Consider the following 17,624-nt stretch of genomic DNA (forward strand, 5'->3'; position numbering starts at 1 on the left):
TTGGTCCCACGTTCTCCAGTCTGGGCCGCGAGGGCCCGGAGGGTCGGCGAAACACGGTTTTTGTGTCTGGGTTTTACTTCCCTTGGCCAAGTGGAGTTCGTTTTTGAGGCGCTGAAAACTCGGAACGTACGCCGCAGCTTCCTATAATGAGCGTTTTGAGAATGCTGCGGAACTTAACCCTAGTTTCCTCTTCTTCAAACCTTCCGGCTCCAGTGGCGAATGGTAATTTTATTTACAGGTAAGCCATAAAAAATATCATATATTTGTACCCACATCGGAGGTACATAATATAATGTGAGTAATATATACTATAAATTGATATTTTTCTGTGGTTCTGTGTGATACAACAACTCTCATCCATGGAATCAACTCAAACTATGTAACTTTGTGATATATTATATTATAAAGATATATTATCCATTACTTTAAAATATAGTTTTACTAAAAAATAAATAAAAAATACCACTGTGAATTCAGTCGATATAAGGTATTCAATTAAAATGTCAACTTTTTTTTTTTTTTTAAAATTTATTTTTCAAAAATATTTACAAAAACTTCTTAAATTAAAGTCCTGCTGAGTTGCATACATACAACTCGTCAGCAGGTTCTTATAAATTACATTAATTATTTACACTTAGCCTACATTAACAATAATTTTACTTGAAAAACAATTACAGATTACATTTTGAAAAATTAAAAACTATCACTAATACAAAAAACTTTTTTCTAATAACCATAATTTGAGCAAACGTGGAACTCCTGTACTTAACTCAGTATTTTTAATATTGTTTGGTAACATATTAAATATTTTAGGTATACTGTATTGCAGTGTCCTTTTGCCATATTTATTGCAGTATCTAGGAACAGCTAGCCCTTCCATACTAGTAAACCTGGTGTTGTAATCATGTACCAACTTGAGTTTATACTCGGAGTGCGACGCATGCTGACAAATTAATTTGTACCAAAGTAGAGCCCTAACAGATAATTTATTTACAGATTTATACATGAATGATATTGAAATATTGTGTCTCTGGCGGTATACATCTTTATGTAGTAGCAATTTGATCATAGAATTTTGCAAGGTTTGAATAAAATTAATATTAGTTTCACTTGATAACCCCCAGGAAGTTATGGCGTATCGTATAATTGATTCAGAGAGAGATAAATAAATAATTCGTAAAGTATTAACAGGGACATAATATTTTAATATGTACATTCTATTACTTATTGCTCTTAATCGCTTACACAATTTTCTAATAGGTACATCCCATTTAAAATTACAATCTATAGTTAAACCTAAATAAACATACTGCTCAATATTTTCAATATTTTCACACATGCACGGTTGCATAATATCACTATGGATACACGTATAGTTATGTGATAAAATTGACGGTGTTGTGTGGGTTTTATAGTTCGGTGATCTTATGTGCATAAGTTTGGTTTTCTTTGAATTAATTATTAAACCTGCGTCATGGGACCATTTTTGCAGGTTTAAAAAGTCTTCTTGCAATAATTTCTCTGCAGTTTTGAGGTCCTTATGAGACACAACTAAAGCAGTATCGTCGGCGTATACATAGTGTTTGACATTATTAAATAGTTTATACATGACTGTCACATATATTATATACAAGGTAGGGCCCAACATGGAACTGGCCGAACTGTTCAAGTAATTAATAGTGCTAAAAACGGCCGCGTGGAGCGCTTTTTGTCCTGCAACATGACGCATGAAAGTAATTATGGTCTTATGTCAAAAGTACTATCTCAAAGAAAAACAGTCCTTAAGAAATAATGTTAGAAATACTGTTTTCCAAATCAAGAATCTTCAAATAATTTGTGTAATCTGCAAGTTCAATCTAGGAGAAAAAACCCGCACTGGGGTTTAAACATTCAAAATATAGTATACTTATTTGTATGAAAAAACAAGCTGGAATAATCGGCTAGTTTCTTGGCTCGCCGCAGGCGCTGGGCGCGCTTTATTAAATTTTATATTTATATTGGGATAAAAATACAAACGGTGGAAATGATTTAAAATAAATATTAATTATTTATTTGTTTTTCTGTAAATAGTTACAATGAAACATTATTATAGTTTGTCAAATATAATGGTAAGCTACGCATAATCGCTTCTATACACAGTTTGCCCCTGTCAGGCTCCCGCCGTCCTGGAAGTCCGTCGATGACGATCATTCAGCTTTATTCGGCGGAACTAAGGGACGCGGGAATGACGTGGAAGGAAGCGAGAGGCTGCTGGCTGACGAAAGGGTCTCCTGGAAGCGTCTGGTGTTACCCACATGCTCTACTTAGATGTTGGAAAAGAAAAAGAAGAACTCAGCCAAGTTAACTAAAATCCACATTTCATTTTTTCCAACGCAATAAAAACAAACTCATTCCAACACACGTTTGTATCTCTTATTTCAATTTAAAGTTGTATTACGCCTAAAAAAACACCCGATATTATCCAAATTTATATATTATGCAGAAGAACGCAAGTCTCGGGAGGTCAAAATGTTGATCCAGATAATTACTGTACCGGATAAGAATGTCGTGTTTTAAGGCAAGGAAAAAATTCAATTTACGAACCGAAAATTGATTGCCCTATTTTATCAACCGTCCCTGAAGCTTTGAGCAATGGTTTATATTATGTCGTGAAAATTAGAAAATAAATTCTTTTCTTAATAATATAAATTATAAACAAATTATTTCAGTAACTTTGATAATGATTCATGATTATATCAATAAAATTTTAGCCGTGGCAGTGACTTCTGTTGACAAGTTTAAAATTCTTCAGAAAAACAGCTTCCGTGACACGGAAATATTTCTCAATAGCGGGAATTCCTATTATAATACGAGTAACACGATGGAAAAATACTGTGTTCACTCCACTCTACATAACTACAATTTGTATGCAAATGGTTTCGGCACAGAAACAAGTCCGTTAATGCAGTTATAAAGCTCGCAATATTTAATTACCGTGTATTTTTTACACATATTTAAGGTATATGAACGACATACTGCACAATAACCCAGAAATACTCATTTTGCACTTGAACGACCATGAAAGTTTAAGAAAAAACTGATGTAACCGTAGAGACGAAGAACTTAAACTTATAGTAAACATGGAAACAATATGATAATATCAGAACAATATCATATACAACATTTTAAAGGACAGTCGAGACTAGCAAACTTGGGACTGAAATTATACAATAATCTACCAGACAAAAGTTAATCAAAAGACTCAAATATCCTTTACAAAGTATGTTTAAAATATTATCATTAACAATTAAATATTTTTGAGTTTTTCAACTGGCATTTCATGGTGGAACTGCATTTTAATTATAATAATCAAAATACGTATTTAGTTTTATTCCTCGTTTATTTATAATTTTTAACAGTGATTGGGTTTTGTCGTGACCGACATCGCCACTTGTATATAACAGAAATTTGTTGAGTCTAACGATGTCGGTCACGACGAAACCCGGTCACTGGTAAAAGTTATATATTTAATGCGAATTGTGGCATACAAGAAGCGTGGCCAATGCAATGTAGCGTTTTCGCGGGAATTCAAAATCGTGAAATTTAAAATATATTTTATGCTTTTAGTAAGGTTAATTTTTTTTTACTTGAAAATATTTCATAGACCCTTATTAATTCATCATTGTAAAAAAAGTGATATTTCCTTATTGTTAAATAAATAAATTTATTTATCAAAATATTATTGGAGTTTTTGTGTAAATTTGGGTACCTAATAGATTGAAGTCCCTAACAAAGTATTCGAAAGGCCGAGCGATCGAAACTATTCGAATAAATTGTTGATAAAATAAGGTATAAATTTCCCTGGTAATCCGCTAACCCTTGCAAACAAACAACCTAGCCTGGGTCTTGTTCGGTAGGGTAGGTATCGGAATAGCAGGGGCGGGTAAAGTCTGTATGGGAAAAATAATTAAAATAAACACATATACAACAGAATATATTATGTAGTCCACTTAAACCTTTAATAGGCTGTTTAGTGCGTGACAGAAAGTCATCAAATCAAATATTCACACGAACGTAAAGTACATAGCCGAGAAGATGTAAAATCCACTACCAAAATAACAAAAAGAAAAAAAAAACTATTTGTCATACATTTAAAAAAAATATATTTTGTGATTTTTTCTCTTTTTCACGTCCGCTTCTAAGTGGAGCATGTGGACATCACCAGTTGCCTCCAGGAGACCCTATCGCCAGCCGAAACTTTCGCCTCCTCCCACGTCAACCCAGTGCCACTTAGTTACGCCGAATAAAGTCGAAAGGTCGTCATCGACGGCCTTCCAGGACGGCGAGAGCCCGTAGGTTTGAAGAAGATAAGATTTTCAGGCGTTGCCTAGTACGTAGGTGAAATAATTCAATTAGATGAATCTTACCCGCATAAATAAAGGTTTTAGCTCTTTAACTTCACAAACATCAACATTGAAAGTATCTACCACATACCCGAATCCGTTTTATAGACAACATGTCTTTCTTCGGATTCACTCATACAAGCGAGCAATTTTTTTTTTCATTGCGAATTGATTATATTTCATCCTTTACTAACCAAATTCAGTAAGGAAAAGCGCGAACAAATATTTACATTTACAATTTTCAATGTCCCTTTCACTGTTAAAACCACCACTCATCGTCTACAAGGTAGGAACAAAGGAAAGTAGAAATAAATTAAATAAATAAATTCTTCACCCATTTCAAACCCCCCTTATGTCGACAGTGATAGGAAATGTTAGTTACTACTCTCTGAAGCACCAGAACGCCCCCAGGTGACACCGGCAGCGCACCCAAAAGCAGCAGACTTACCCAAAAACTACTGGTTGCAAACCAACTTTTGCCACCACTTATACCTAAACAAACATCAACAAATGAAAGAATTGAAGGAATATAGATGTTAAAATATGAGCAGAATGGTAAATGTTACACAGTGTGTAAAGTGGCTACTTAAACCAGCCGATGAAGCGTCATAAGCCCTGTAGATACTTAGACTTCCATATAAAAATATGTTAAAATATTATAACGCAAGTGCTAATAATCTATCAAGCAAGATTTCCCTAAACTGTTGATGCATTGCCCCTTTTTCAGTATTCAAAGACAACAGCTGGAGGCGCGATGCAGAAGCCAGGGTGAAGATCTTTGCGACATTCCATCGGTAATAGGTAATAAAAAACTCACACGAGAGGTAGTATCATACATGATCAATATAGTTTAGGCAATTGGTAAAATAAACCAAAGTAGGGAACAAAATATTGAACACTCTTCTAGTGGAACGGAAGGCCGGTTGACAACTGTCAACAGGCCGGCTTCTCCTGAAGAGTTTTAAGTGGTTTCCTCTGCACATGAGCAAATGCTGAGAAGTGCCCGATTGGCCCACATCAGAATATCCGTCCTGATTCCAACAGTTTAGCTAAAATAATGTAATATAATAGCACAAAAATCCTCTTTTTGAAATATAAACCTTGTATATTATAAGCAAGGTAAAAAATGATGCAACTCCCATATAAAAAAAAAAAAAAAATCTATCAAGCAGTCAGCCACCCCTGCCTTGAGCTTTTTTCCTAGGTAGATCATACCCTAGCGACCAGCAAGGTTAGCCTTTTACCTGAATTATGTAGTTTGAGTAAAGTTTGAGGGCATAACTCTAAGGTGTGGGACAACGGCTCGAGACCAGGGACACAACTTCGGAGGACCGGTTTCAGGCCTGAGTTATCATCAACGGGAAAAACCGTTTTGCCACCCTAAAATACGACCGAATTTAATCCCACACGAAAGCATTTTACCTGTGGAAAATAGTTCAAGAATTATAAGAAAAATTTTCATGTTAATTTTGATTTGATTTTATTTAGAATACAAATAGATGTAAATATTAAATAAAAAGAGAATACGAGTACATAGAACAGCCTGCCATCCAATTATATGTATTCACCTTTATTTTACAAAAAAAAGAGGCAGTTTAAACCATATAAAAAATAAAATAGTACGTAATTAAAACATAAAAAATTAAAACAAAAGAAATAGTAAAAAAAAATGAAGCGATAGTGGGAAGCGAAAATAAGGAAAGTGGCTTGCAGTGGTAGAGGATGAATGAAGGAAAGCAGTACTGTAAAATATTTTTTGATTTTTCAATATTCAATTTATTTATTTAATACGTTTGAGTACATTTTCAAAATATATTTAAGGCATACATAGCACGAGAAAAAACAATTAGCCATACAATTTAAATTAGGTAAAATGGTAAAATAAAAATACCCAGTAATGTATTTATTTAATTTATTAATTTTTTTAGTTGCATTGAGAACATTACAGAGTATCCATTCATTTCCAATTCATTACAAAATATAAACTTCGGATTTATTGAATAAAAAAGAGAAAAGGAATATAGAAAAGATTAAAGTCTTAGTTGGTCTGCAAGAGACACGGTAAGCAAGTAGACTTATTTATTCCGACGAATCAAATTTTATTGGTTACATAATTTTTATTTTTATTATTAATAACTGTTTATAATGTGAAAAAAATGTACGTAAATTAATAAACGTACAATTTTATAAAGCGGGCTCTGGTAGCAGATGCCCACAGGCACAAAAAGTTGCTCGTGGCCGAACGATAAAAGCTGCCCGAAGAAGCTCTCTGTAATCTGATAGCCTTGGCATCTTTGTGTTAAAAGAAGGTAATTCAGAGAACATTATATGTACTTCATTGGATTGTGGAATAGATGTAAATTAATTCTTCACTGACTTGGATTAAATTCATTGGATATGATTTATTCGCCGAAACGATTACAAAACTCTTCAAAAGTCATGAAATTATTTTTGGAAGCCGCCAGATCCATATTTTTGACAGGATCTATAACAGGGCAACGGATAGTAGCGAGAAGCTTTTTTCGATATTCGTAGAGAGAAGGGAAAGGACAAGACCACAGTATGTGTTCAGAAGATTATCCGATATATACCTTACAAACAATAAAATAACAGTACATTTAAGTTAAACGCTGTTGTCCGTAAAGCACAGATAAGCACAGCTTATGGTGACACAACTAGGAACGACCCACGCCTGTGAACTTGCCCCGACTCGCTTGAAAATCTGTGTTGAGTCGGATACGATATCGATTAACGATAAATAAAATTAACTACACTTGGAAAAATAAATCCAAATACGAAGAACTCGCAATATTAACATAAACTTATTAAATAGTCTAATGACTAAATTTACTAAATGCTTCAGTAATTCAAAGGTTTGTAAAATTACATAAAGCCCTTACATCAAATCTCACGTGGTTTGTTTAATAATTTTATTATTAATGGATTCACAACCCGTTCTGACCTGTTGTTGCTCTTCGATTTTGGTTATTCATAAGCGGGTCATTGGTTCAATGGGGTTATGTATCAATACTTGATGAAGCTATTCGGAGAGCCTAACCTGAGTACGCAACAATATTGCTAGAACTATTATCAATTTAAACCCATTAATATCTACCTCATTCCAAGAAGAAAAAAAACAATATTTTGTCGACAAGTACCAATAATTATGTATACAGACTACGTATTCCAAATGGGGGCCGTCATGAATGTTTACAAGAGTATTTTTGTATACTCACTCTCTTCAATCCGTGTCTCATGTCTGAGGATGGTGATCAAATAAAAAAAACCGTTTTTTGGCTTAGTTTAATAGTCTTTAAAACCTTCGCAAAAGTCAACAGATGGAAGAGTTGAGGAAATGTTAATGTTCAAACATTGGCTGATCGGTAAATGTTACACAGTGCGTAAAGTGGCCACTTAAACCAGCCAACGACAGGTCATAAACTCTGTAAATGCCTAGACTTCCATATTCCCTTCTCAAAAATGTTTTCCCTCTCTGTTGCAACAAATTTAGAGCAGCCTAGTTTACCATCTGCTTGACACTCAGTGCCATTCATCGCAATACTAGTTTTTAAAGAATTCATCATCATCATTCCCTTTCCGCACCTAATGATTCATATGGCACTGCATTGGTTCACTAATCGCAGTGTATATTGATCGTTTTGGTTAGATGAAGGTAAGATGATCAGTCTTACGCTTCAGCTACCAGTCCAGGTACCATGAAATACTCTTGTGGAAAAACACGTTTTTAAATTAATATTTCATGTCAACCACGTCGGGAATCGATCCCGAGACACCTTGCATGACAGGCAAACGCGCTAACCACTACACCACTAGGCCGGTTTTAAAGATTTTAAAGAATTACCCCCTTTCAAACTACGGGGATAGGAGAACGGTAAAGATCTAAGTGACACAAACGATGAAGATTTTGAAATTGAAAATGACTCCCTTCTTGATGGATTTGATCAGCATGAGGTAAATGATTTGGAACAAGATTTAAAACCATCCAAAAAGACTTTCAGAACTCCTAGCATCAAGACTGCACGAGAAAAACTTGCTTAAATAAGGAGCTTATCCTATTTTTGATCAAGAGAAAGTTCAATACTTTAGAAGATACGTTGTATTTGTGTAGTGCTCTAATATACGAGTATATGGTTTAATGGAGGAGTTAGAAATTTCAGCCTTAAACACCACTGAACAGCGATTGTTTTTCGCTAGCTCAAAGCGGAGACATAAGCGAAAATGTTTACCTTAATTTGGATAGCTTGCCCACTACATACCGCACACTGCATCTGAGGACATAAGTTTACTTGGTAGTGCCCACATACACGGAAAATGCTCGTTGTCAAACAAGAAAAGCTGCCCAAAGGAGCTCTCTGTAATCTGGTAGTCTTAGCATTTTTGTGCTGAAAGAAAATAATCCTGAAGTACATATTATGTACTTCTTTGGATTGAGAAAGAGGGAAGTGAATTCTTCACTGACTGGGATTAAAATGATTGGATATATATGATCAATTCGCCAAAATGATTACAAAACTTTTAAAAAGCCTTGAAATTCTTTTTGGAAGCCACCAGATCTGTATATCCAACAGGACCTATAACAGGGCCACGGATAGTAGCAAAAAGCTCCATTCGTATAGAAGGGGAAAGGAACAAGACCACAGGATGTGTTCAGAAGATTGGTTAGGATATCTGCAGCAGCACGAAGAGGAGTCAACAATATTAAAAACAAATCATTTTTGATTAAATTTACCATGACCTGATAAAAACTGCGTAGTCCAGTGATCGGGGATAACCCAAGAAGATTTTAAGCGCTGACGGATTAATTTGGATATTTTTTTTTTGTTTGGTAAAAGAACATTTCTAATTATACTATGATATGGTATATACTAATATATGGTATCAAAGCATGGGTTCACCACTCAACTATCACAAACTTAAAAATGATACAGAGTTTACAGTATGTATTCTATCGTTAAAAAAATGGCCTCTAATGATATCTACAAAATGAAGAGTAATAAAAGTGTATTAAAAAGATCTGTTAAGGCGCTGCCGGTTTATAAGATATAAATTTACCTAGGTACAGACAAACTGTGAATAAGAAGTTCAGTAAGATAGATTTTTTTTTTGTAAGTAATATGCATATTTATTTTATTTTCTTTTATTCAGGAAACATACATAACAATTACAAAGTTTAATAGTATACAAGATTAGACTTAACTCAAATAGACCAGTAAAGATTCCATATTTAAATTACATGCTAAGGTTATCAATTAACATTTTTTTTAAATATATATTTTTTTAAATATTTTTTTTTAAAAGTAATAACTAAGCCTCTATTTCGAGGCTTGTCAGAAGGTGGGATAGAGGGGGTATGGAAAGAGGTAATGAAAAATACACCACAATACCCAGACCAATTGAGAAAACAATATTTCTCGGATTTTTTTCTTGCAACTGGCAAATCGAACCCGCGACGCCAGTTTCACAGTTGGCCGTCAATCCAACTGCGCCACGGCGCCGTAGTACAATAAATCATGAAAAAATACATAACTAAATGTAGTGTAAAATTTAAAATCACAGTAAAAAAGTGATGTTCATAGTATCTAGTTAGTATTAACATAAATGGAAATAGTATTAAAATGAAAAAATAACTCATTAAAAGTAATTACAAATAAGAACTAATGAGAATAATAAAACATGCTTTAATTCAAATAAAAAAAACACTTTCAAAAAGGAAAAGGAATATTATATATATATTGAAGCATGTTTTTTTATTTATTTTAATTCTTACTTTGTAATTACTTTTAATAAGTTATTTTTCCATTTTAATACTATTTTCATTTTACAGTCGGCCACAGCTGACTGTTATCTTTTAAAATTGCTAATTCTTTTATTTTTTTCTTTTAATCGCTAATTAACCAACATTTTTACGTAGATATGAAATATTTCTGTAAATTGATCTAAACTATATCTTAAAATCTGAGTGAGAGATTGTTCTTTATTACTATTTCTATTTCTATTTATATTTCTATCTTTATTCTAGATTACTCCGAAATACAAAAAAAGTGAGGCTCAAAGGAACGATACTTTTAGGTGATCGAGATCCTGAATCATAATCAACAGAGGTGCGAAAAACTTAAAATTTAGGCCCGGGGGGCCGATTACATGAGGTCCGAAAGACCAAATTCTCTAGCACATAATTAATAATATTTTATTCTTATTTATTTTATTGAAATAAACGGCACTTAGTGCCTTTTACATATTAGTTATAAATACAATTAAATATACATACATGTAAGCATAAGTATAAGTAATACAGAGCATTTAAAAAAATATTAATTATTAACAAATTAAGAAAGTCTAAAAAAAGAAAAACTACACAAAAAAATAAAATATTGCTAGTTATAGAATTATCGATAAAAAAAGATAATTTGGTATTGGAAATACTATGCACTAGTTAAAAAAAATAAGAAAACAATTTTGAATAACATTAAACGAAAAAATAAATAAAATATATGTATTGTTATTTAAAACTAATACTTAGGTAAGTAGTATATATTTATGTATAAAAATATATACTGATGTAAAAAAAAAATGATGAAGAGAAATATTTTGTACTTATAAATTCAAGAAAAGAAACGAAAAAAGAAACAAAAAAAAACACAAATAAAGAAGTTTAAAGAATTTTTAACAATAGTAACAAATAGTTATCTAGAACTATTACCAATGAAATACAGGAGAAGAGCCGTTCTATATGTACTAAATTTCATCTGAACTGAGTCACCAAGGTCCTGGTACTCATTGCCTAGAGTGTGAAGTCTATTGATGACTGCATTTTTACTATGTGATGTCGAAGTATTGTTGCCACTTGGTAGGTTTGCCGAGTTGTCCTTTTCGGTACATTAAAATTAATTAGTGATAAAATTGCAGGGGTGTCAAATATAAATGGATTATTTTATATAAATTTGATAAATCAGTTATAACTCTTCTTTCACTTAGTCTTAATAATTTCAAAATAAACAGTAGCAAATTGTAATTTAGAAATTCAATACCAACACCTTATTTAAAATTAATAAATCTTAAACACTTATTTTGGACCTTTTTAATACGATATCGGTGCCTAGAATAATGAGGAGCCCAGATTTTAGAGTTGTATTTCAAAATGCTTTTTACAAGTGACGTGTTCATTATTTTTAATGCAGCAATATCTTTGAAATCTTTAGTGGTTCTGATAATAAAACCCAACACTCTTAGAGATTTATTAATAATGCTATTATCATGACCAATAAATTATAATTTGGTATCGAAAATAACACCTAAAATACATATTTCGGAAACGGATACAAGTTCAGAATTGCCAATAGAATAATTAAACATTATTGGAAACTGAGTCTTGTGAAATCTCATGATTTGGCATTTCTTTATATTGAGTTGGAGTTCATTTGTTGAGCACCACGAAAATAGTTTATTTAATTTATGTTGGATAAAAATACAATCATCAAGTGTTAATTACTCTAAAAATTTCCATGTCGTCAGCAAACAACAAAACTTCGACACCATTAAATATGTCAACAATATTTATTTAGGAAAAAACAACAGTTGTTATATAAGAATATAAAATATAAAAAATAGTACATACGTCTACTTACAGTTTTTCACAAATATAATGAGAGAAAATGATACACGGTAAAGAGAAAAAATGATAAAATATATTATAAGAGAAGAGAAAAAAAGAGCACGTAAGAAGGTTAAGGGGTGAAGAAAGAATGGGGGAGTCGAGGAGAGGGATTTTCATAATAAAGTTGACCGATTCAAAATTTGAATATGATAAAAACATGAACATAATCAAAGGAACATAAACTTATTAGACACTTGTAAATGTTTCATTTTACAGTGTTTCAAAAAGTTTTTTTTTGAAGTCACACAATTTTATATAAAAAATATCTAAATGGGGACAAAGTACGTAAAATTTTACGATAAATAAAGGCGTTTTATGTAAAATATAATATAATAACGGAAATAACTAAAAATAGAGTGTTCCTTTAATAATAATTTTGCAAAGTTTTATCATTACTTTAAAACTGAATTGAAATATTTCATAGTTTAAAGATTGTTTTACTGTTAAAAAAACTAGGTTGAACTTTTCCGGTAAAACTAGGATCGTATCCATTTTGTAGTGGTTAGCATCACCATCGACCGTAGAATTTTTGGACCGAAATTTAGACCGCCATAAATGCGAGGATTCTCTTTTATTGATACTGTTATGGCTGTTGTTAGACGTGTATTGGATTACACCCTACACCCATATAGACTACGCGCACACCCTTACACGCGCGGGAAGGGTTGGGAAGTAATGTATTATGCAATTTTGCGGATATAAAAATATACAAGGGACGTTCGGCCGGGTTAATTCAACTTTTCGACTCGGAGATAGACATTCGCAGAAAATGTTGAGTCAATACTCGAGTGTGCTAGAATTGTAAACATAAACTCGTAGTTTTACAATGCATTTTTTATAAATTTCAGAATCATATCAGGATAAATCTGTGGCTAGGGTCTAGAACGGCCAATGTCAAATTTTACATTTTTCTTGTCACCGTTTTGTAGAGGGTCGAATTTAATTAAAAAACGAGCATTTTTAACTATTTTATACACACAAACAAGTGATGTAATGTTTTTTATTAACATTTGTTATTAAAGACGTCAAAAGCTCGTTATCACGCTACCAATTTAGTAAATTAAACTTCTAAGTGAGTGTAGACTAAAAATATTTTTCAGTCTACACTCACTTAGAATGTTGCAAATTTCTTACCCATTGAATACTAAATGAACTCTGGTACAAGCATTACTGCTACCCATTCTAGATTTTGCTGATGTTTCCATGACTGATTAAAGCTGTGAGCAACTCGATAAACTTAAACGACTTCAGAATACATGCATAAGGTATATTTTTGGTCTTAGGAAATATGACCACATTTCTGATTATCGTAGGCAACTGGAATGGCTAAAAATTAGACAGCGGAGAGACTATCACTCCCTCTCACTTCTGTTCAATACACTTCAAAGTCCTAACGCTCTTTTATACCTGCGTGAAAAATGTCAAAGCTTACGGTTTACTTCTTCGTTCTAATTCTCAAAGCACTCTCTTAATACGCATCCACAATGCCTCTTTCTTCTTTAACTCATATAGTGTCCATGCGGCTCGACAATGGGATCATCTCCCATCCAATTTTTGGATGATACTGTAGTAACATCCAAAAATTGTTACTGCAGTATCTCTGTTTAAATCACGTCTGAAGAAACATCTCCTTTCTCTTCCTTAATCTCTCCTTTTTTCCTCTTTCCTCTTTTTTCCCTCTCCCATAGAGTAATAGTATTGATTTAAGGTAATTTATAAACAAATACGTTTATTCCTATTTTTATATATCTTAAGCTTTTTAATCTTAACTTTCTATTGAATATGTTTTGTAAATGGAATTGTAAAAATACAACTATTATTTTATTGGTTGGTTGGAAGAAATCACCATTTGGCAATGAGCCCGCCAATGTAAAAATAATATTATGTACAAAAGTTAAATAAATAAATAAAACATTCTTGATAAGGGAATATAAAAGTATCTTTCAGTGAATTTATCTCTTAAACGAGCCAATGACTTGGTCATAAGCCCTGTAAATGTCTAGATGTCCATATTTCCTTCCCTAAAAGGTTCTTTGTCTGATGAAATATCAACGAAATAGCTGTTCACTAATATGAGGATTATGTTTTTTTATTTATTTACTAAATAATGCATTGTCCACGCCCTAATATGTCACGATTTGGTTAAATTTTGAACTTGGTTTTTGTCCGTTTAAATTTAAATAGAACATCTTCAAGAATCTTGACGTCAAGACTATCGAGGCCAAACATGTCGCGTTTTGATAGACATATTCCGCCGCATTGATTTTGAAAATGCAATTAATTTTTTTTAATCCATTTCACACATTTTTATTGGTATTCGTAGTATTATTAGTATGTGATATTTTCCTATTAAATGCTCTAATTTTTACCGCGTGTAAGAAAATAAAACCTAATTTTTAAATTCGATTTCCGGTAGCACTGAACTTCCTCTTTGAAAGACGCGGAAGCATAGTGAGCTTTTCTTATTTTTAAAATGTCACAGCGAAACATATTGTGTTTTTAAAAAATAATTGGACCTTTTACCCAATAGGGAAATATCACATACTACGAATACCGATTAAAATTACTGATGTTGAGATGAGCCCGCCAATGTAAAAATAACATTATGTACAAAAAGTCAATTAATTAAGTGTATGTGTGTATGTATATGTATCAAAATGTGTATACGAAAAAGTTTATATTTTATTAGTCTGTGCTCTCTATTAATTTGTTAACTATTATCGTATATTAGAATGAAATTGCCTATCTTGGAACGGGGTATCTACCCTTGTTAGCTGAGCAAAGTGAACGTAAAATTGTATTTTTGATAAAAGGTGTATATAAATAAATTATTCTTCTGTAATATTACGATTTACGACACTGGTCTTTATAAATCCAAGCCGCAGAAATATTACTTCCCAAAAATAAAGAAAGTGAGGCATTGTAGTCACAAAGATTCGATTGGGCACGTGTTCCTTACAATCCGTATCCGGGCGGATGAAAAATACAGTTCTGTGAGTAAAATAGAATCAGGACCCTGGACGAGTGTTTACCACTCGACAGCTACTGTCAGGTATATAAATGTAAATGTAAATTTATCTAAAATAAAACAATTTGTAATTTGTAACACATAAGAGTTATAATAACACTACTAATTTCAGGTATTCTGAATTACCTATCATCAGGTGTTTATAAACTGAGTTTATTTTTATGAGTGAATATTGTACACAAATGCGCACATTTATTTTATAAAAACCAATGTTTAACAGGCCCAAAGTTTTTAATTTTTGTTTTGAGCTGTCGAATAAGCGTACTGTTAATACCATTGATGCAGGCATTCACAGGGAACATTTTTTCATGGAAATCGTAAAATTAACAAAGATGCAGATAAACTTTTAAGTCTGCGCCCACCATGGATTCGAGTTATAACTATATATTTTTTTAATTAAAAATAATAGTCAATTTCTGAAACCGGTCAGTATATTAAATATATTTAAGTGCTTTTACAAAAGTTAAATACGGAGTTTTATTATTATATTTTTTTAGGTTGTATTTTATTTTTTATTTCAAAATACAAAAATGTACAAAACATAATTGTATTCCCATGAGTTAGCAAACTCATTCTGGGATAGATACAATTAAAGATTATGAGATAAAAATAAAAATACATTTAGTTGAACATTATCAAAACAAAAATTGACATATCTCGGAGATCTTTTTAAAAACAAATTATAATATTTTATTAAACATTAACTTACATAGGTCAAGGGTTATCGAGAAATAATTTAAGGAAATGATTTTTTAGTGTTATTTGATATTATTTTAGATTTTATTTTTTATTTATTTTGTTTTACTTTGAATCTTGAAATAGGACACACATAAACATATTCTTATGTGTGCTTTAGTAATAACAATGTACCTACATTTATTGAATTTAAAAGTTATTCAACACATATTTTAAAATATTTATTGGTTTTTGAATTTTTAAAAAAGATTTCGCTTAATAATGATCACTAAACACGTCTACCTATTTATGTACAAGTGCAAGATTGTGACGTCATTACAGTAGACCTCAAAGGGCTTTATCGTTCTTCACCATATTTTATTTATTTAATTCACATGAACGCCCAGAGGGATTTTACTAGTATGGTCCATCCATCAAAGCCATATAATCGGATGGCAGACCCTACTGTGTTTTCTATTTTCCTTCTCTAGGTGTTCTTTAAACCCTGTCACATCCGAAACCACGATGATCAGTATGGGCAAGAAGACATATTAGCATATTAAAAAAAATATTTAAAACGATTTAAAAAAAAAAAAGAAAGTATTTAAAAAACAAATGGTTGCGTACTTCCGCAGGGAAGAAGCGAGGTGGTCGCCGCCGCGCAGTTGACGGTATATTAGACTCCCCCTCCCCCCTCCTCGTTTCTCCCCTGCAGAAGTATGCAACCATTTGTTTTTATAAATATTTTATTTTTGTAAATTTTATTCTTTCTAAAAATTTATTTTAATATGTCTTCTTGATCATACTGATCATCGTGGTTGCGGATGTGACAGGGTTTAAAGAACACCCTGTATACATCTGTATGTACGCCATACAAAATAAAAATAAAAAAAACGATTAGGATAACTTACATGTCGGCGTGGAAAAGAAAACTATGAGCGTGTTGTCCTAATACCTTTTATTGGTTGGCGAATCGAAGACCGGCCTAAAAAAAGGATCATATATTGACTTACCCAAGAAGATGTCTTCCTCGTCGTGGTGCTGCACCAGGGCGGCCATGGCCCTGCAGAGCCCCGGCGGCGAGCGCAGCCCGTGGCCGGCCTCGCGCACGCGCGCGCGCAGCGACAGCGGCGACGCGCCCAGCACCGCGCCGCAGGGCATCACCACTCCGCGGCCGATGCGCGATCACTGGCCCATGCCCGCCGACCGTTGGCCGAGGACCCTAGAACGCATCCCCGCCGGGAAGAAAGATCGAGAACCGTGTTCCCGATCCCGCCCGTCGATGAATTTGGAACGATTCAAATTTAAACGAACACTAGTAGATTACGAATAAGAACAATGTTTTCAAATTGGTTGCGTATCTACGAACGTCAAACGATTTGCGACAAGAACAACGCTAGTGGCGAACGAACTTATAAAAAAAACAATTTAAATCAACGGTGAGTTTGTAATAGCGTACAGTAATTTGTTACAGTCTGAATTAAAATGAACACCAGTTGTTTCAGAAACTTGTTTTAAAAATTTGTAACAAATATAAATAGGAATAATAATTTTTTTCTTTCACTTCTCACACCAGGTACTGATTTTGAATTATTAATAGTTTTCTTCTGGGTGAGTGATTGTGTTTCTGTATTGAAAACCAAGAAAATGATTAACCGCGTTCTAATAACAATATTAATTTCATATAATATAGTAATGATTAAGATTTTTATTAAAAAATACTGTTTTTCCGACTTGTCTTGCAAATACACGGAGTTACGAGTAACAGTTCACGGTCATCGGAACGAATCAGGATTCTGAAACAAAAACAAACCCTTTTTAGAAGAAATACGTGAATTATTATACTACCGATGCATAGAATGCT

At 32.7% G+C, this 17,624-nt stretch overlaps 1 protein-coding gene across 1 annotated transcript in view; it reads right to left on the reverse strand.

Moving 5' to 3' along the window:
* Positions 1-17,624, reverse strand: part of LOC148282313 (protein Fe65 homolog) — a 311,928-nt gene that overhangs the window by 212,116 nt on the left and 82,188 nt on the right. Inside the window, exon 2 of the mRNA XM_088225234.1 lies at positions 16,774-17,556. Coding sequence (XP_088081360.1) covers positions 16,774-16,921 — 148 coding nt within the window. The 5' untranslated portion in view covers positions 16,922-17,556. The remainder of the gene's footprint in view (positions 1-16,773; positions 17,557-17,624) is intronic.

This window comes from Micrasema longulum, unplaced genomic scaffold (assembly GCF_059751315.1).
Source record: "Micrasema longulum isolate JH-2025_06_02 unplaced genomic scaffold, ASM5975131v1 h1tg000340l, whole genome shotgun sequence".
NCBI classification, from domain to species: domain Eukaryota; kingdom Metazoa; phylum Arthropoda; class Insecta; order Trichoptera; family Brachycentridae; genus Micrasema; species Micrasema longulum.